This window comes from Peromyscus californicus, unplaced genomic scaffold, assembly GCF_007827085.1.
Source record: "Peromyscus californicus insignis strain IS unplaced genomic scaffold, ASM782708v3 Scaffold_1__1_contigs__length_55948999, whole genome shotgun sequence".
In the NCBI taxonomy this organism is placed as follows: Eukaryota; Metazoa; Chordata; class Mammalia; order Rodentia; family Cricetidae; genus Peromyscus; species Peromyscus californicus.
The window spans coordinates 20,952,724-20,973,553 of NW_026294492.1; the positions used below are offsets into that span (position 1 = coordinate 20,952,724).

At 45.5% G+C, this 20,830-nt stretch overlaps 1 protein-coding gene across 1 annotated transcript; it reads left to right on the forward strand.

The window, feature by feature from the left end:
* The first annotated feature begins 1,017 nt into the window (after positions 1-1,017).
* Positions 1,018-20,622, forward strand: Gpn1 (GPN-loop GTPase 1). The gene is made up of 14 exons (XM_052746177.1): positions 1,018-1,143; positions 1,717-1,810; positions 3,712-3,751; positions 4,648-4,714; positions 5,486-5,523; positions 7,654-7,732; positions 7,936-8,030; positions 10,308-10,353; positions 10,978-11,124; positions 11,338-11,420; positions 12,399-12,438; positions 14,318-14,408; positions 18,626-18,733; positions 20,015-20,622. Exons 1-14 carry the CDS (start codon positions 1,033-1,035, stop codon positions 20,095-20,097), a joined length of 1,122 nt encoding a protein of 373 aa, XP_052602137.1. The 5' UTR covers positions 1,018-1,032; the 3' UTR covers positions 20,098-20,622.
* Positions 20,623-20,830: the final 208 nt, after the last annotated feature.

A 20,830-nucleotide genomic window follows, 5' to 3' on the forward strand; every position in this document is an offset into this window, starting at 1 on the left:
AAAAGGCTAGGAGGAGGAGAGGAGCTTCTGGCGAGTCTGGGGTCAGGCGAATGGAGTGAGCAAATAAAATGGAAGCTCCTACCTTGGCTAAAAAAATCTCTTCCCATTAGGGGCACAGAGCAGGTTGGCATGACCAAAAATGTGTGGGTGAGAGGGATACCCCTGAAAATACAATTAAGTGGTGGGGTCTGATGAGGTAGGTAATTCTGTCCCCCTACCCCAACAACAGGGAGACGAGAAGGAGAGGAGGATCCCCAAAACTTCTTCCCTTGGACAAATGGACATACAGATGGGCAACTAAAACATTTTTGGTCACAGTCTCTTGTCATACGGGCTTTCCCTCATGAGATTCATCCTACCGACCTCTACTCATATGCCTCACTATTAATTACTCAGCTACACTTGGGCCACAAACACCTCTTTGTTCTTTGATCCCCTTTGCATTAGGTGAGGACTCTGCCTCAACTATTTCTTCTTCTGTTATTTGAAGGACAGTATTCATTCTTTCAAGTGTTACCCTAATTTTTACCTAATATTTTCTAGGATACAATGACCTTTAAAAACTTTCTTTTTTCTTCTTGGCTAATAAGATAGAAGGTGGATTGACATCTTAGCAGCTAACCTCACAATCTTGACAGGCTTGCGCCACTATAACTCTAGGCTTGCGATCCCACCTCGTTTCGCCCCTAGAGACACGACCTTTGCCCCTCTCAGGCCCTACCTCACCCCTGTCAACTCTTCCTGGTTCCGTACACTCCCCCTCACTTGTCCAAAGCCCCTGCTTGGCAGCTGGAGCATCTAAAACATTCCCGGAGAGTCTGATGCCTAGAAGCCCTTCAGGATCTCCGCAGGTTTGAGCGGTTTGGATATTCCGGCCAATCATAGCCCTCAATGCAGCGAGGCAGGATCATCCCACCAATCGTAGCTCTAAACACAGAGAGGGCGGATTCTCCGGCCAATCGCAGCCCGGAATGCCGCAAGTCTCCCGCCCCGCCGGCGTCTCCGTGGAGCGGTGGGCGTGGCTGAGGGAAGATGGCGGCGCCCGTGGCTCCGGCTGAGCCCCAAGCTTCCGGGGCTCCCCAGCTCCCCGTGTGTCTCTTGGTGTTGGGAATGGCGGGGTCCGGGAAAACTACCTTCGTACAGGTGACGTGCACTGCGCGGAAGCGGTAGTAGCGCTCGACAGGTTGCCTGTGGCCAGGGAGGACGGGAAGAAGTTGTCTGGGGAATTGGGAGGGTCTAGGCGCGTGGTTTTCTTGCCTCCGACTCCCGAAGGCTCGAACCCTAGCCTGGGTCACTTAAGGCAGCCTTTGGGTAACCCTAGTGCATGTTTGGTACAACTGAAATTGCCTTGCTGTGAATGAGCAGCTTTTTGGAAGGCCCCGGGCTTAAAAGAGTAGGGGGATATAATGCCAGCACCCTGGTTTTGCGTGAGGAGTTGTGAAAGAATTACTTCTTTCGACCCAAGACGTTCTAAGTTCCGAGTATAGAGCGAAAATGGAATCGACAGGGTTCTTGCTTTCACGGTGTTAATGTTTTAGTGAAGGGGATGAGGGGCGGGGAGCCCCAAACCCTTACAGGGCCATTCAAAGTCAGTAAAGAGGTGATGGAGGGTAGAGGAGGCCCGCTAGATGGGTTTTAAACAGAGTTTGTTGTTGAGCAAGCGTAATAAGTGGGGGAAAAAATGAACATGTTACAGATTATTCCCTGTTTTTGCAGAGGCTCACAGGACACCTGCACAACAGAGGCTCCCCACCTTACGTCATCAACCTGGACCCAGCTGTGCATGAAGTCCCCTTTCCCGCCAATATTGGTGAGTGCCTTCAGTTTTCTTTCTTTTCTGAACTGGCTAACTATCTACTTTTTATTTTCTTTGGATTTGCCCGAGTTCCACAACAGGCTTCTTCCTTACTGAGGTTTATTCCCCTCTTTATCTAATGGCTCCTAAGGTGTGTATCATTTCCATTCTCCTCTCTCTCTCTTTTGTCCTTAGTGTGTGAAACTGTTGTAATGAATTGGAGGAGAAGTCACATTAAGTCAGGCTATAAAAAAAAGTGACACATAAATCATTCAGTTTCTTTTATCAGTGTTGTAGTAAGAGTTTATGAGTTCTGCTAGAATTCACTCTGATCCGTAGGAAGGTCCCTTCCATTCCCAAAGGTGTGTGTATGTGTGGGGGGCCGAATTTAAAAATAGGCATTGCATCTCAAAAAACAAACAAGAAATGCATTGCTCTGAGGAGAGTTTCTGACTGACACTATCAGAAAGATTAAGTATGGGTGTTATCCAAGAGAGTCTGAGGCACAGTATTTTAAGAGTTCGGGGTCAGTAAGACCTACCTAGCCAAACATTGCTTGTTTGTTGTCGTTTTTTTAATAAAGAAAAAATGGGGAGTGAGGGGTAGATTCATTATGAAAGTGTATGCGATCCAGTGACAAGGTTCTTGCTAGGTTCAGGCTTCCTGATTCCTAGGCTATAACTCTCACTTGTTAATCCTAGTAAGCTTCTTATACCCCAAATATACAAATTAAGGGGGAGGTGGGGAGATGTTGTTTTAAGAATCGTAGATCATTTTGGGAAGATTTGGCAAAAAGTTTCCTATCCAAACTCGAGGATAAACTTGTAATATTGTTCCTCTCTTGGCTGGTGGGTCAATTTCTTATTTATTTATTTTTCTTTTATGTGTGCAGATGTTGTACCTGCGTCTGTACACCATGGTATGTGCCTGATTCCTTCAGAGGCTAGGAGAGGGTGCCAGAACCCCTGGAACTTGCCTTACGGACATTTGTGAGCCGCTCTGTAGGTGCTGGGAACTGAATCTGAGTCTTCCACAAGAGCCACAAGTGCTCTTAATCACTGAGCCCAGCTCCTGGTGGATAGGTTTTGGTAGATCTCAGTAGATGGATTCTTTTTCCATATGTCTGTGAGTCGCCTTTATTACCAGGCAGTGGTTAGTAAGAAGTCTTCTTTTCTCGGTTTGAGGTTTTGTTTTGTTTTGATTTTCCCCCTGTGCATGTGCCCAGTACCATTGAAATTGTCTAAAACTTTTAATCTTGTTTCAGACAATATCTTTCATAATTAAGAGCTTCTCGCCTAACTTTTTTGTTTGTTCGGGACAGGGTCTCCCTATGTAGTCCTGGCTGTCCTGGAACTCACTTTGTAGACCAGGCTGGTCTCAGATTCACAGACATCTGCTTGACTCTGCCTCTGCCTCTTGAGTGCTGGGATTAAAAGTGTGCATCATCACACCTAGGAACTCAGCATTCTTCATAGGATACTTGGCAGTATCTTTAGTCAGGAAAGAAGCCATTGTAACTGGAGAAAGGTATAAGAAAATGCTGGTAAGAAGCCTAAGTCAGTTTTGGTGGCACTTCTGCAACCAACCTTAGCACTCAGGAGGCTGAGGCAGGAGAATTGCTCAGAGTTTGAGGATAGCTTGGACGCCATGGAAAGTTCAAAGCCAGTCCAGACAACTGAGACCGTGCCTCAAGAAGTAAAGTAACACCAGGCAGTGGTGGCGCACGCCTTTAATCCCAGCACTCGGGAGGCAGAACCAGGTAGATCTCTGTGAGTTCAAGGCCAGGCTGGTCTACAGAGTGAGTTCCAGGACAGGCATCAAAACTACAGAGAAACCCTGTCTTGAAAAACAAACAAACAAACAAACGAAAAACAAAAAAGAAGTAAAATAAACCATGATCTCTCTTTTCCTCTCAGATATTCGCGACACAGTGAAGTATAAAGAAGTCATGAAGCAGTATCCTTTTCTTCGTCAGCTGTGGGTGGACTCGTCCCTGGAGAATTTCTCCCCACGTTGACAGACTGGTTTGCCTGTCAAATTGTGAAATACACAAGTAGAAAACTTACTTCTAAGTAATCGTATTAAAAAGATGTAAGATGAGTAAGATGAATGCAGGAGAGAGCAGAGATTTCCAGCCATCCTACCCTACCATTTGATTTCAGTTTTCTTGACATGCGCAGACTACAGGTATTGTAATCAGAGAGCAGAATTGAGTGGCCAGCTGTTAACCGCCCGGGTCCAGTGAAGTGATGTTGTCTTGGGTGAGACAGTCATTGATAACTATGAATTCAACCAGGAAACTCAGAAAAATATGTTGAGTTGGATTAATTCTTATGGATTGATTTCAGCATGGCATGTGGCTCTCTGTAAGTACTTTTAGGTTGCTTGGTTAATTAGGATCAGAGTAAAGAGTGTTACATGTAGTCCTGGCGGGGATGGAACTCACTGTCCCCCGGCTGGCCTGAAATCCACAGAGATCTGCCTGCCTCTGCCTCCTGAATGCTGGAATTAAATGCGTGAGCTCCCATGTCTGGCTGCGTAGATGATTTTAATGACGGATGCCAGCAGCCTGTCACTGTTCACATGTCTGTGTATTCACTACGTTTTGGCCATTCCGTTGTCTTTATCGTGTGTGACCATCCCTAAAATGATAGATGAACAGGGAGGCCCTTGCTAGTCAGTGGTTCTTGGAATGTCAAGGTTGTGTGGTTGTCAAGACTGGGTTGCCAGTACCCATTAATTGAACACTAATACTGTTACATACTGAACATAATGCTGTTGGATGAATGACAGTCTAGATATGAACCATATAATCTCATATGTGCAACTTAAATCCTTAACTGAATGCTCAGATATGGACTTGGGCCAAATGGTGGCATAGTGACCTCACTCAATCTCTTTGCTACCAGATTTGATCAGGTAAGGCTTCTTTTACATTTATAGGCATGGTACTATAAAAATCTGACTCTGAATATGCTCCTGCTTGATCACATTGATAAAGAAGAGCAGCAAAAATGGAGAAATACCAAAAATAAGCAGGCATTTTGGTAGACAGAAATAACCTCTGACTGCGTTGGGACACTTCACGTTTAATGTCTGTGAGAGAACAAAAGAGAAATTCCAGAGACCTGGCTTCTTTCTGTGACCTGTTACCGGCTTATGGTGTTACTGAGGGTACAGGGCACTGCCATTAGCCACAGCAAGGGAGGTGAAATAATGACCCTTTTTTCTTGTAAGGAGTATTTGCCACCCTCTAGATTTTCCCTGTCACTTACTCCCATGAGAGTGGCTTATAATCACTACGTTTTACTCTGGTTCTGCTACTTGAGACATTGACATTTGACCAAAGCCAGGATGATTTGTAACTGAATTCCCAGCTCAGGAGCATGAAGCAGGAGAATCACACGGGCCTGAGGTCCACAGTATGCCTGACCCTGGCTCTTTAAAGCAGACAAATGTGGCCAATGTGTTAAGGGACCCTGATGCCACAGTGACAGGCCAGGTCTGGCGCTGTGCTCCAGGTTGCAATGCTGTTGCTGTGGCTCTGCTTCTCTGCATCGAGGAGGCCATTGCTTGGTGTCCTCGGCTTGTGCCTTGTGATGGTGCATTTAACACATGCCACCCTGGAGGGTGACCTCTGGTGTCGTGTTGGAATTAGATGGTGTTACAGTTGACATCTTTTTCTTCTAGGTGATGAAATTTATCGAGAAGGCCCAGAACACATTCAGGTAGGTGGTTTGAGTTGACTGCCTGTCACTGATACAGTTCTAGACCTTTGAGAGGACTTGGTGACCTTTGAACCCTGAAACTGTTAACTGAGACAAGTCATGAAATGAAAAGAAAGAAAGGTGGACAATAAAATCATTGAGATGACATATAATACAGAGGATTACTCCCAATTATTTTGGCCCCTCCCCACAACCCCAACACTTTTCTTCCTTTTTCTATGACTTTTGGAGAAACACTTACTCTTTTCTCCTTTCTCAGATTAAGGGAGGAAGACTTTTGCTCTTTGTTTGAGAGAGCACAGTCAACCATGATGGGGAAGAACATCATTTCTCACCATTAACTATTATTAAAGTTTTGATATGTTTACTTTTTCTTTTTTTGTAATTTTCTGTCAGATTTTAAAGCTATAAAAGAGGGGAAGACATCTGTATTATCTGTCTAAGTCACAACATCCTAAAACAAAATACTACTACTGCCAGCAGATCCATTGTATGCATTTCTGATGAAATTCAGTAGAGAAACTCTGTCTCGACAAACAAAAAACAAAAACAAATTAAAAGCATGTGCCAGCGAGATGGCTCAGCAGGTAGAGGCGCCTGCAGCCACGCCTGATGACCTGAGTCTGATTCCTGGGACCCCTATGGTGGGAGCAGAGAACTCCCACAAGTTGACCTCTGGCCTCCGCATGTCTCCTCTGTACTTTTATATGTAAACTAAATGAATGTAATAAAAAGGTTATTTTAAAAGAATACATATTCGAAACATGAAACTGTCACTCTCAGTCCTAGTAACAATTGCTGTTATTCGCTGATTGGCGTTTCACCTATTTCTATGCGTAAAGTATTACAAAGATGGGATTATAATCGAGGTAGATTTTTGTTTTCATTAGAAAAAATAGCAAGGCCTGGAGAGATGGCTCAGCCGTTGAAGGCTAGGCTCACAACCAGAAATATCAGAAAAAAAAACCAACAAAACAGTTTTTTTTGGTTTGGTTTGGTTTGGTTTTGAGACAGGGTTTCTCTGTGTAGCCCTGGCTGTCCTGGAACTCACTCTGTCGTCCAGGGCTGGCCTGAACTCACAGAGATCCACCTGCCTCTGCCTCCCGAATGCTGGGATTAAAGACATATGCTACCACCTCCGGGCCAAAAAAGGTTCTTTGTGCACGCCTTTAATCCCAGCACTCGGGAGGCAGAGCCAGGCGGATCTCTGTGAGTTCGAGGACAGCCTGGGCTACCAAGTGAGTCCCAGGAAAGGCGCAAAACTACACAGAGAAACCCTGTCTCGAAAAACAAAAACAAAAACAAAAACAAAAACAAAAAAAAAAAAAAGGTTCTTTGAGATCACATTCTGTAGTTTCCTTTTTTAAAATGTATTTTATTATATTTACATACTGGTGCATGGATCATAATTGTTTAATTTCACACATCTCACCTACACACTCATTAACAGTCACTTCTTAATTTCCCTTCTCTGTTTCCCTAGTACCTGTCCTGTATTTATTTGCTAACTTTCTTATTAGTTTATTCTCATGGGGATTTGACTCATGGTGTCGAACACCCTAAGCCCATGCTCAGCCTGTGTTTGACCCTGACTTGCATCCCTATCCCCAAGTTTGCCTGTTTCTAAAATACTTATTAAGATACAGTTTACATGACATCCAAGTGTACAAGTCAGTGGCTTCTAATATGTCCAGAGTTGTACACAGGGTTGTGTAACTGTCAGTGCGGTCAATTTTAGAATGTTCTATAGGCAGTAGTATTCTCCCACTCCCCTATTCCTCCATATCTTCTCCTTCCCTCCACGCCTCCCTAAGAAACAAGATGCTTCCAAAGAGAGCTGCGTTCTGGTTTTGCTAATGTCTCAGTGGTAGTGAAGGGTTTCTGTAATTACACTGTTTCCTCTCTAGTTAGTTACTGCAGATTGTGCTGTGCTGTTTCTTCTCCTTGGCATGCATATTGGACCTGGAGCAAGCTCTTGGGACTGCGCAGTTTTAGGGCATGGTAGGACTGTGGTTGGCAGTGTGCAGAGGTTATTGCAGTCTTGGGTCAGCAGACATTGAGCATTCTCTGTGATGGAATATCTTCAGAATTGCCCAAGTATAACACCCCTTAATGGTCTCCTTGACCCAGATATGTCTTGATTGACACACCCGGACAGATTGAAGTGTTCACCTGGTCAGCTTCTGGGACCATCATCACCGAGGCCCTGGTGAGTGTTCTGGGTCTTGTTCCTGAGAGCATGTGGAGGGTTAGCTCAGCCTCTGTCTACTGCCTGGGCTGAATACGAGAGGGAGAGGAGAGGCTCTGCACGCCCTGTCTACAGTGCTGCTCTCTTACAAGAAAGGGAGGAGAGGAGTACGGGAGCAAGTGATGAGCCCCGTGATTAAGACTTCACTTACTCTGTGGTTCTAGGCATCCTCATTTCCAACAGTGGTCATCTACGTGATGGACACGTCCCGAAGTACTAACCCGGTGACCTTCATGTCCAATATGCTGTATGCGTGCAGGTAACTGATGGTTGGTAGGCATGGTGTTCTGCCAGCTGTGAGGCTGCTTTCTCTTTTTCCTATCTATCTGTCTGTCTGTCTATCAATCATCCATCTACTATCTGTCTATCTATCTATCTATCTATCTATCTATCTATCTATCTATCATCTATCTATCTATCATCTGTCTGTCTGTCTGTCTATCTATCTATTGTTTTTTTGAGACAGGGTTTCTCTGTGTAACAGCCCTAGCTGTTCTGGAAGTCATTCTGTAGACCAGGCTGGCTTCAAACTCACAGAGATCCACGTGGCCTCTGCCTCCCAAGTGCTGGGATTAAAGGCATGTGCCACTACCACCTGGCTCTCCTTTTTATTTTTTAAAGACATTTACTTACTTATTTGTATGTATGTGGGCCTGTATGGTTGTATGTGTACCATGTGTGTGCAGGAGCTTGTGGAGGCAAGAAGAGGATGTCAGATCTCTTCAAACTGGAGTTACAGGTGGTTGTGAGCCACCATGTAGATGCTGGGAACTGAACCTGGGTCCTCTGTATAAGCAGTAAGTGCTCTTAACTGCTGAGCCAGATCTTCAGCTTTATTTTATCTGACTTTATTCCCCTTTTGGTTTTGAGTCCTGGTTATATACCCCTGGATTTGTGATCATCTGTATTTACAGATTGTCCTGAGTCAGGAGAAGGCCAGTAAAGAGAGACGTGTACTATTGGCATTTTCTCTCAGCATGTTCCTCCCTTGCCTGTCACAGAATTAGGTGGTGGTTATTCCCAGCTGGGTGAGATCCAAGTCAGGATAGAATCAGTTCTCTGGTATAAATGGTGCTTAGATTTTGTATAAGTAATATAAAAATGTAACATGAGGAGACACCAGAAATAAAAAGTTTTATCAAAACGAGGTGTAGTGGTGCTTTCCTATAATCCCAAGTCAGGAGGTGAAGGAGGGCAAATTCAAGGTCAGTATAGAGTATGGAGTAAGACCCTGCCATAACATTAAGAACAATAATAACAGAAAGATTATAGTTATCATCCGAACATGTTACTAATTTATCCCAGATGTTGCATTGGGAGAAAAAAAGTTGCTTCACGATTCACTGTGAATGCAAACTGAAGTTTTAGGAGAGTGCTATGGAGACTGACAGGAGCCATCACCAGGATGCTGGGTCTCAGAGTAAACATCATATTGGATGCAAGACGTCCTGACATAGGAAGATAGCATTGCTCCACCCTTATGTTAAGGAGTAAAACACATGTCCTTGATTATCCTGAGTGTAGAGTCATTTCACGGTGTGTTCATAGCTCAGAATGTCAGAGGATCGGGAATGTAGCTCAGCAGGAGAGGGTGTGCCTCTGACTTTCCAGGCCTGGGTCAGCCATCAGGACTGCGGACATTAATAAAGGGTAAGAGGAGATCAACTTAAAATAATTCATGATGCACGCCTTAAGTGTATATAATTTTATCTTGGGCATCTACCTCAGGAAATGTGGGAAATTTTCAACCTGCAGGACAGTGTTTCCGGAGGCTGAAGCAAGAGAATGGTCATAAATTCAAGCCCATCCTGGGACTGTGGGCTAAGAAGTTCTAGGCTAGTGCAGGCTACAGAATGAGACCCTGTCTTAAAGACAGCAAAAATTGTATACATTTACATGGCATTTGTATGGATTAAAGGAGATAATGTATATGCATGTGGAAGTGCCTACCAGAGTAACCATCCTGTTTTGGGTATTCAGTAAATGCTCATTCCCTCCACTTGGGTAACAAAAGAGAGAATTATTTGATAAAATATTAAAAAGGATCACTATCAACACATGGTATGGGCTGGAGGTCAGTTGCTGGCTTGATGTTGGTGGTCATTTTCCTTTGGCAGAGGAGACTCAGTACCACTTACAATTCACTCTGAAGGTTTTCCTGTTCTCTTTACTTAGTCCCAAGAGCTTGAATGCCTTTAGTTGTTTTTAGAAATAAACTCTTTTTTTTTTTTTTTGGTTTTTTGAGACAGGGTTTCTCTGTGTAGCTTTGCGCCTTTCCTGGAGCTCACTCTGTAGACCAGGCTGGCCTCGGACTCACAGAGATTCACCTGGCTCTGCCTCCCGAGTGCTGGGATTAAAGGCGTGCGCCACCACCGCCCGGCAATAAACTTTCACTATATGCCCAGACTGGCCTTGAACTCTTGAACTTCCTTTCTCTGCCTTCTGAATACTGGAATTACAAGCATGTGTCGTTATGCTTGGCCTTAAATGCGTTTAATAATGCTGGCTCCATCTTTGATTTTTTTTTTTTTTTCAGCATCTTGTACAAAACCAAGCTGCCTTTCATTGTGGTCATGAACAAAGTAAGTGCTGCTTCCTGTGGGGATGTCAACATGTCTCTAACCCAGAGCCATGACTGACGTTAGAAGTCTGGAGAGGTGTGCAGAGTCACTTCAAGTGCTGTCAGCAGATTAAGATTTTACTACAGAGGCGGGGTGGTGGTAGTGCATGCTTTTGATCCCAACTCTTGAGAGGCAGAGGCAGGCAGATCTCTGAGTTAGAGGCCAGCCTAGTCTACAGAGTGAGTTCCAGGACAGTCAGAAACTCTATCTTGAAAAATCAGAAAAAAAAAAAAAAAAAAAGATTTTACTACAGAAAGTCAGAGGGACATCAGGGGAGTGGGTGCCGCCTCTCACCCAGTAATTGTAGGGCAGACAGACTAACATATCAGCCAGAGTGATTCAGTCGTCCCCCAGCCTCAGGGATTCTGTGTCAGTAGAGGAGCAGCAGTCCACTGGGAATGCCGATCAGAGGCAAGGCAGATCTCCCTAGGGTTTGTTGCAGTGGAGCTGGGAACAGGGGAGCCGGAGAAGGAAACTCTGTGGATGCTGAGTTCTTGGCGGTCACCACTTACGTAAATGTTTTTTGCCCTGGTTTAGCTGTGCTCTTGATTCAGGTTGCTGACGCCTGCCTTCTCTCTGGCACAGACCGACATCATCGACCACAGCTTTGCAGTGGAGTGGATGCAGGACTTTGAGGCTTTCCAAGATGCCTTGAACCAAGAGACTACCTACGTCAGTAACCTGACTCGCTCCATGAGCCTGGTGTTAGATGAGTTTTACAGCTCCCTCCGGGTAAATTCATCCCCTGATGTAGTGGTGGTTTGCTGCAGATAATGTCTTACCATAGCCTTAACCGGGCTTTGAGCCAGCGCTGAAAGGAAGTGCTTTACATTCTGTAAAGCAGGCTCTGGCTGCGATGCTTAGTAAAGGGGGTTCATGGGCTGGGATGCAGCTCAGTAGCAGAGTCCTTGCCTCGCACACACACATTCGTAGCTTTCTTGGCAGGTGGTGGGTGTCTCTGCTGTGGTGGGCACCGGCTTCGATGAGCTCTGTGCTCAGGGCGCCAGTGCTGCCGAGGAGTACGAAAGGTGAGGATGAGGGAAGGGCCGTTGATGCGCTCTTCGTCACCGACCACCCTCACGTGGTGGTCGTGCCAGGAGAGGCATCTCCACCTTCTGTGGAAAGTGTATTTGCTTGCCTGTGTGTATCAGACCTGGCCACACTCAGGAGTGACCAAGTGCCTGTTCCCTTCTTTGAAAAGGTAGACGTATAAAGTGTTCACTGCTCTGAGTGGTTGCCAGGCAGGGGCCATCAGGCCTGTTCTGAGAAGAGCCACTTGGTAGATATTACAGGTTTCGTGGGCAACTTCTCACGTCTGTTGTTGTAGGACAAAAGACCTGTAGATGTTCAGAAACAAGATCATGGTTATGTCCCTGAAAGACCTCACCTGCATCACGGGCGTGGTGTGGACTTGGCACTGAGGTTGCTGTATTACGTGAAGAAGTATAACCGCTAAGTCCTATCACAGTTACTGACACCTCCTGGAGACACTTCATTGCTGACCCCAGTGGGGTCCCATTCACCTGTGACACCGAGCAGACCATGACCTCATGGGCTGCTTGTTAGCATGCTGCTTCGGCTTCCTACTTTGACCCTAAGGACGACATTGTGGTTGCCAGGCAACATTATTTTCCCACTGACGAACCCTGAAGGGTTTTGTGTATGCTTCCCAGGCTCAGGATGCAGTCTGTTCTGTTGTCGCTCGGGCCCATCACTTCCTTATACACTGGGCTTCCTGAGCAAACAGCCCATCTCCTTACCTGTTTCCTCACACCAGTGACGAGCCCCTCAGTCCCTCAGCTGGGGTGGCTTCACTGTTAGCTTTTACAGCAGCCATTGGCATTGTTGAATTCTACAGGGCAGACTCAGTGATGGGGAAGGGTGTGCAGGGGACTCCAGTGAGGTCAAGTCTTTGTTGCAGGCAGTTTTAAGCAAACAAGGGATAGGTCGGGGTGGGTGGTATGGGTTATTCAGGAGAGGAACTTAAAAGGCATTTCTTTCACCAGGGAATATCGGCCTGAATACGAGCGCCTGAAGAAATCACTGGTAAGAGGGAGAGTGTGTTAGAGCTATCAGAGAGTCCCTCTGACCCACACATGGCACAGGCCTGCAGTCCCAGCCAGTCACTAGAGACTGGTGGGGGACTCTTGAGCAGAGGAGTTGGGGACCAGCTGGTATGCTGGCCTGTGCTGTAATCTGCATTCAGGTAGGAGGGATGAGAATGAAAGAAGGTTTTGGAGACAGGGTTTCTCTGTGTAGCCCAGGCTGTCCAGGAACTCACTCTGTAGACCAGGCTGGCCTCAAACGCTCGTAGAGATGTGCTTGTCTCTGGCCTCCCGAGTGTTGGGATTAAAGACGTGCCACCACTGCTTGGCTTGTGTTTTATTCCCCCCCCCCCCAGCTTTATTGAGATATAATTGACTGATGGAATTTCAGTGTTTCTTTTAAATTCTTGCATTTTTTTGTTTCTTCGTTTTTGGTAGTGCTCTACACACTGAGCTGTGTGCCCAGCTCTGTTTGGTTTTGAGTTGAGGTCTCAACCGTACCCCAGGCTGGTCTAAAACTCTGGGGCTTTAGTGCTCTCTTATCTCAGCCACCCTGAGCAGGTGGGACTGCAGGCCTGTGACACCACACCCCATCTCAAACCCTTGTTCATTGACATTGGTAAGGCTGTGTGTAACTGTCTGTATGCAGAAAGGCCTCCCAGCAACCTTTCTTCTCTTCATATGTAAATGTTTATCCTTCTTTTGCCTCATCCTTCTGAGTGCTGGGATTTCATTCTGAGCACCACACAGGCTTTGTATCTGAATTTTTTTTTTTTTTTTTGGTTTTTCGAGACAGGGTTTCTCTGTGTAGCTTTGCGCCTTTCCTGGAACTCACTTGGTAGCCCAGGCTGGCCTCGAACTCACAGAGATCCGCCTGGCTCTGCCTCCCGAGTGCTGGGATTAAAGGCGTGCGCCACCACCGCCCGGCTTGTATCTGAATTTTTAAAATATCAGAGTTTTGCTGAAATATATTTACCAAGACCTTTTTATGCCCTACCTCACCCAGTCTCTGAGGTCAGCTTTAAGGCTTGTTGTAGGGTTTTGAAGAATAGAGGGTGTCACACAGCTCTCGTCCCAAATGCTAACTTAAGTCTCTCCCATTGTCAGAGCCTGCATTGGGTCCTTTCTCCAAGGGCCTTGCAAGCTCCACTTGAGGGTTCTTTGGTCATGGTTTTGGGTGTAAGCCCTGAAGCTCTGAATGAGTTCATTCAGCGCATGACTGAGAATCTGCTGCCACCTGGGCCCACATGACTCACTGGTTTTGTCTCCATATCTGCCATTCTTTACCAGCCTCTAGTACTTTATAATTCCTAATCTCTTCTTAAAAGGGTGCCATCTTGGGGCTGGGGACCCAGCTCAGTTGGTTGAGTGTCTTTTTAGCATGTATTGTGCTTGTTCTTAGGTGGTGGACCCTATTAAGTTCAGCATCATCCGTGGTTACATAGAGAGTTTTGGGGTGGGTGGCCTACACTACATGAGACCCTACCTTAAAAAAAAAAACAAACTGGCATCTAATTTATGCATCTATATATTATATATATTATTATAATAATTTATAATTTACTTTGCTTTATTTCTTTGTTCTGGAGATTGAAACCAGTGCTTCACGTCTGCTGAGCACCTAGCTTCTCACTTACAAACCCTGCCCCAGAGATCTCCTTTAAAAAAAAAGTTACAGTCTTTTAAGTTTATTGGTATTGGGAGAGTACATGCGGAGGTCATAGGACAGCTTGCGGGAGTCCATTCTCTCCTATCCCGTGGGGTCCACACATGGGATTTAGGTCATCCCTCGTGGCTCCAAGTACTTATACCACTGAGCCATCTCACCAGCCCGGGATCTGCTGGTTTAACCTGAGGACATTCCTTCCCTCCGTCTATAGGCGAGTGCCCAGAGTGATCAGCAGAAGGAGCAATTGGAGCGTCTTCGGAAGGACATGGGCTCCGTAGCCCTGGACACAGGGGCCGGCAAAGGTATCGGAAGGGCGCTTGGTGAGGGCAGAGAATAGGGGTGGAGCACTCAGCAGCAATCTATGTGTAAACGAGCAAGGGAAAGGATGGGGCAATGGGAGACGAGCGTACACGGATCTGCAAAGTGACCCGGGACAGAAAGTACCCAAGGGTGGTGTGCACCTTACACTGCTCTGAGGTCCTTTTGGAAGTTTTGTACTTTGGCAAAGGGCTCTGGCTTGTTTGTTTGTTTGTTTGTTTTTAACAGTGCGTTATAACTGAATTTTACATATTATTTAAAACTCATGCAAATATGATGATCTTTTATTTTGAATCCTTCTGTGTATACTTCCTAAAAATAAAGATATTATTTTATAAAACCTCAGTATAGCCAGGAGGTGGTGGTGCATACTTTTAATCCTAGCACTTGGGAGGCAGAGGCAGGCAGATCTCTGTGTTCGAGGCCAGCCTGGGCTACAGAGTTCTAGGACATCCAGGGCTACACAGAGAAGCTCTGTCTCAAAAAACCAAACCAAAACAAAACAAAACACCCCTGTACAATGAGGAACAATGAGGAGATCAGCATGGAGACACTATTGTCTAATACATGGCCTTACTTAGGTGCAACCATTTCCCTTCAGAGCAGACTTAGCTCATCAGGGTTGGGATTGAGAGCCCTTATCCACTGAGCTTATCCTGGACTTCCTGTTTATTCTGCTGGCTTCTTTCCTTACATGCCTGCACATTTTACTTACGAAACGCTTCGGTGTCTGCTCAGGCTGGTCTCCCTGGTGCTGTTCCTCTCCCTGCTTTGCTGCTCCACATGCACTTCTCATCAGCTTCTCGGCCTCCTAGAAGGCTTTGGCATTTGTAAAGAGATTGCCTTGTGCTGCTTACAAAGCTCAGGAAGAACTGACCTGTCTGATCTCGCACCTTCCTCCTCGAGAGCAGGAAGAATTTTTGTATTTGGCAGGTCTTGTGTCTTTCTGGAATGTTATCCTGAGTATGTTTTGCATATTTCTTGTTACATTATGCAGTGGGTTTTGTCTTCCTTATTAGTGTCGTTACTGTTTTAAGCAGCTCGGTCTTCTAACGGTGTGGGTCTGGGTTGTGTTCTGTGTTCAGTCTTTGATCCTGCTGCCTCACTCTTGGTTCTTCCCTCATCTGTCCCCTTTCCTTCCTTCTGTCTGTTATTCTTATCACTGACCCTCAGAGGGGAGTGTCTAGGATGTGCTCATATTAAATAATAAATACCACTGGGGCTGCAGAGATGGCTCGTCGGTTAAGAGCACTTGTTACTCTTGCAGAGAACCCGGATTTAATTCCCAGCACCCCCATAATGGCTCATAGCCACCCACTCCAGTTTCAGGGGAGCCAGCACTCTCTTTTGACCTCCATGGGCATCAGGCTTACATGTGGTTCATAAACATACATGTAGGCAAAACACACCACAAAAGCAGTAAGTCTAAAATGCATATATACCCCATCTCCTCTAGAGGCAAGAAGATGGACTGCCCACAAAAAGCAGGGTGGAAATTTGTTGCAACTCTGTGGGACCCAGAAACCAAATAGAGGGACTTTATTTTTTAATAATATAATAAGTTCCATTTTATTTATGTATTTATTGTGACAATAAATTATATGCTTTAGTTTTGTTTTTTCTTCATATAGCAACATTTTTTTCTTGGGTACCTTATTAAAAGAAAGAAGCGTCTGTTGTGACCTTCGTTCGCTTGTTTTCATCAGAGAATAGGCAAGCTGGGAAACCTGCCTGGGTAGCCAGTGACATGAATGCTCCTGGGCCATTCCTGACACCTCCCCATCTCGAGTGTGTATACACCGAGGTCCTCCAGAGTTAAATCTGCTGCTGCATCCAGATGGGAAGGGAAGGAGAGTCCATGGATGATTTGAGAAAAATCTCTAGTACATTTGGGTTATTCTTAGTTAGGTGTAGAAGGACATACACTGTCAGCATATTCTGTCATCATTGTTCTATTAAAGTCATAGGTCTCTTTTTTCCCCCCAAGACATGATTTTACTATACAGCTCTGGCTGTCCTGGAACTTGTTCTGTAGATCAAGCTGTCCTTGAACTCACAGAGATCTGCTTGCCTCTGCTCCTCAAGTGCTGGGATTGGAGGTGTGTGCCACCATGCCTGGCTGGCCACTGAGATCAGCCTGTCTCCCACCCCTCCATAGCTGAGCTCTGTAGCCTGATAATCTCTGGAACAGTGGTCAGTGGTCACAACCTCATGAGTCCTGGGCCAGGAATTTCTGGATCAGACTTTCTTCCCATTCTTAGGGTTTAGTCCTTATCCACTAAGTAGGGAATTTTACCTCTAATAGTATATTTGTGCTGGGAGCCATCCCTGGCGGTGGACAGGTCCCTGCAGAGGATGTAAGGAGTTGGCGAGTGAGGGAGGTAAGCCAGGCCATGGTGGTGGTGAGAATCTTGCAGCTATAAATAAATAAAGAGTGCTCCTTTATTTATACAGAATTTAGTAAGCAGAGATAGATTCATGTTGTTCCAAAACATAGATCATATCATTTTTGTCTTTGGACATGGGTTTCACTTCCTTTTGCTCATCTTTTTTTTTTTTTGGTTTTTCGAGACAGGGTTTCTCTGTGTAGCTTTGCGCCTTTCCTGGAACTCACTTGGTAGCCCAGGCTGGCCTCGAACTCACAGAGATCCGCCTGGCTCTGCCTCCCGAGTGCTGGGATTAAAGGCGTGCACCACCACCGCCCGGCTTCTTTTGCTCATCTTTTAGTCATCATTAATAAACTATGACAGGACAGAGTTATCATTTCCAATCATTTTCCCTCAAGTTTTAACATCATTGATAAACAGTTATCTTTTATAGCCATTTTTACTCATTAACCCCATAACCCAATTTTTAAGAATCTAAAGGCATATGACAGCCTGGTTTCAGGCTGGTAGATCTGGGTGCTTCAAGGACGCCCAGGCATGTTGCCGTGTCCCAAGCAGTGTATTATTAACTCTTAATGGTCAGAGTGCCCAAGAAAAGTCCTCAGGCCAAAGCTGCTGCAGTTATTATTTAAATTTTGGCATAAAACAATGTTTATATTTTATATCTTTATAGAATTTTATATGTCTAATCCTGGCATTTTTTTGTTCCTTGGTCAAATGACGCCACAGTGACTCTGCATGAGCTAACTTCTCTAAGAAAGGGAGGTCCTGACATCTCATTCTCTTATCATCTTTCCACTCATTCTTTTCTTATCAGTATAAGTCCCTGTGTAGGGCAGAGGCGACTCCAGCTAGTCTAACTTTGTTGCTGTATATACCACGTAATTGCCTGAGTATATAGTGGGAAGAGGCTTGCAATTCTTCTCGTCCACCGAACCTTGTTAACCTTTTTAAGTTTACTTTGTTTTGAATATTTTGTCCCTAAGTAAGTACAGGGATAGATGTTTCAAGAATGTCTCATAGCCTCATAAAGAGACCTCTGGCTTCTTTAAGTGTGTCACAACCTCCAAAGCGTAACAAGACCTTCAAGTAGATGAGGATATATGTCTCCCTAAAAGTGGGAGGGGTAGTATGTTCAGGACTTTCCTGGGGAACCTTAGAAGCAGCATTCCTGGGAGAAGGCATAAATGATTCATAAGGAATTTTCCATCAACCCAACATCCCCAAATTTAAAAGTCCTCTAAGTATGCAACAGGTGGAGATGAAAACCAAAGGTGGCATGGCGGCCATCATGTGGCTCAGCTCTGCTGGATCTTTGTCAAGCAGCTGGACTGGCCTATGACTTATGCCGTTCCCATCAGATATGGCTGCGCCATATTTTTTTTTTTACCCCCTTCCATTGCTTGAAGGTTGCCATGGCAGCTCTATTCCATATCATCTCACCCTGTATTTTCTTCAGACCTCCCCTGAACCTGTATCCCACCCAGAAGCTTCTACAGTCTTTAAACTATTGCCAGTTTGCAACCTTATATTTCTTTATCTTTCATTGGAAAAAACCAGCTCCTTCTAGTCTGTGAGCTAGTGAGGCAGAGTGCTGGTGTTTGAGGGATACGTTTCTTATGTTTTCCTCAGTGGAAATAAGGGGGCTCATGAAAGTGCTTTGTGAACTAAGCCCTGGTAGAAATGACAGGTGGAAGACTCACTCTCCTGCCTTCTGTTTGTCAAGAGCACTCTGATGCTGCCAATGGATAGTCATAATTACTCAGAAGCAGCTCTTGAAGATGCATCTGTACTGACGAGTGTTTTAACCACAGACAGTGTCTCTCCTGTGCTGGACCCTTCTGACTTGATCCTGACTCGAGGAACCTTGGATGAAGAGGATGAGGAGGCGGAAAGTGACACGGATGACATTGACCACAGAGGTGAGAGGTCGCTGATGGAGACAGCAGCGGCACTCTGCTCGGGATTGACATTGTGGAGACTTTGAAGATCTGAGTATGTGGTCAATGGCAGGAAAGAGGATGTTAATAAACTAAACAGTGCCAACAAAGTTCCCTGTATGTTCTACATATATACATTTATGCCCCATGGTCTACTTGTGTTCCCTTGCTGTGACGGAATAGCCTGACAGAAAGCAGTTTAGTGTTGAAAGGGTTTATTTCATAATTCCAGGTTCCATCATTATGAGAAGTCAAGGCAGGGACTTCCCTCACATCCACAATCAGGAACAGAGAGCAGTGCATCCATACAGCCTCACTGTTCGAGTGCCCTCCGCGTGATTTTCCTCTCAAGACAGTCAGGAGCCCTGTCTAGGGAACGGTCTACACACAGTGGGCAGGATACCAAAACCCCAGTCCCATGCCTTTTATGTCTTGTAACTTCTGACTCATCTGCAGATGCCACTGTTTCTGTTACTGCTGTGTTGGTTAGTTGGTGATAAGGATGGACTCCAGGGCCTCCTGCTTGCTAAAAGCATGTGCCACTGAGCTACATCCTGAGTCCTTAATGTTGGGTTTTTTAAAAGATGTATTTATTTTTACTTTATGTATGTGAATGTCTTGCCTGCATGTCTATGTACGCACTATATGAATACTTGGTCCCCGTGGAGGTCAGAAGTCCCCTGGAACTAGAGGTACAGATGTTGTGACCCACCACGTGGGTGCTGGGCACAAAGCTGGGGCCTATGCAAGAGCAACCAGTGCTCTTAACCGCTGAACCACCTCTCCAGCCCGAGTGATTTGTTTTGGATCTTTAACAGTCAAATATGGCGGTTCCCTACTTATTCCTAGCTCTTGGGTAGCTAAGGCAGTGGCTAACTCTACTCTAGATGTTTTTCTGTCTCTTGCCTCCCTAAGTAGACCTCCTTTTAGTTATTTATGAAGGGGATGTTCTCTTAGCTGCTGCACACTTTGGCAACTTGATAAATAAGGCATGCTTCTAGAAGCCGTTTCATCAATGGAAGTGTGAGTACTTAATGCCATAAAAGTAGTTTCAGCCAGGTGTGGTGGCACATGCCTGGAACCCAGTGGTGGAGACTGAGGCAGGAGAACTTTGGGTTCCAGGCCAGCTTGGGATCTATAGTGAGTCCCTGTCTTGAAAAAGGGAAGAATAATTTTCAAATGTGGTTTCTGACGGGTGGGTGACAGGGCTGACTTGCTTGTCGTACCCCGAGCGTTTTAAAGGAGCACCCTTTTCTCCTACAGTTACAGAGGAAAGCCGTGAAGAGCCAGCGTTTCAGAACTTCATGCAAGAATCAATGGCACAACATTGGAAGAGAAACAAGTAGCCCATCCCACTTGTTCCTGAGTCTGACATGCTGGGTCTCCACAGAGAGGTCCTTCCTGGGAGTCAGGGCTGCAGGCAAGAGCAGTTTCTCCAGGATAGTGACTTCTTTGAGGGAAACCGGACTTAGATGAAGTCAGGGTTGAAGCTGGAGCTGGCAGGTGGGTGCCCATCCTTGGGAACTTCTCCTGGTATTTATACAAGGAAGTGTGTTCTCACCGCTCTGGAAACTGATAACTGTTGAGCCTAAAACTTGGAGTTGTATTGTTTGAACTCAAGTACTTGCTGCTGATGGGACAGTTCTGAAGACGACTTTGGGTCTTGACCAGGCTGGACTGTGGACTCAGCTTCTTTAGCACTGTGCTTTTGCCTCTGTTCTTAAACAGGATGGGAGGGGACAACCTCAAACAGAGGGGCAGTGCAGTGCCCTTGGCAGCCAGAGCTGGTATGAGATGTGCTCTCACGAGCTAACATTATAAAGAGTTCTGTTTGAAGGGTGACTTGGATAAAGTTTTTAACTTTGTGGTAAGCCTGTCTGTCATGATTTCAAGTTAGAAATTACGTGATCACTAATCAATTCACCGTTAGTTAGAACCGAGCTTTAAAGGCAGGTCTGGCAGGATGTAATGTGTCATTTAGTTTCCCATGTGCATTACCTAGCCAGGTCCTGTTTATATTGTCCTTAGAACAGTGTAAAGCATTGTGACCACAGGATTTAGCTAGGTATCCATTCAATA

What these genes read in the sequence shown, in the direction of transcription:
- Gpn1 (XM_052746177.1), top strand. Translation starts at nt 1,033, where the DNA reads ATGGCGGCGCCCGTGGCTCCGGCTGAGCCCCAAGCTTCCGGGGCTCCC. An exon ending in AATATGCTGTATGCGTGCAG is followed by an intron (nt 8,031 to 10,307) that starts GTAACTGATGGT and finishes TTTTTTTTTCAG; the next exon opens with CATCTTGTACAAAACCAAGC. An exon ending in GCTGCCGAGGAGTACGAAAG is followed by an intron (nt 11,421 to 12,398) that starts GTGAGGATGAGG and finishes TTCTTTCACCAG; the next exon opens with GGAATATCGGCCTGAATACG.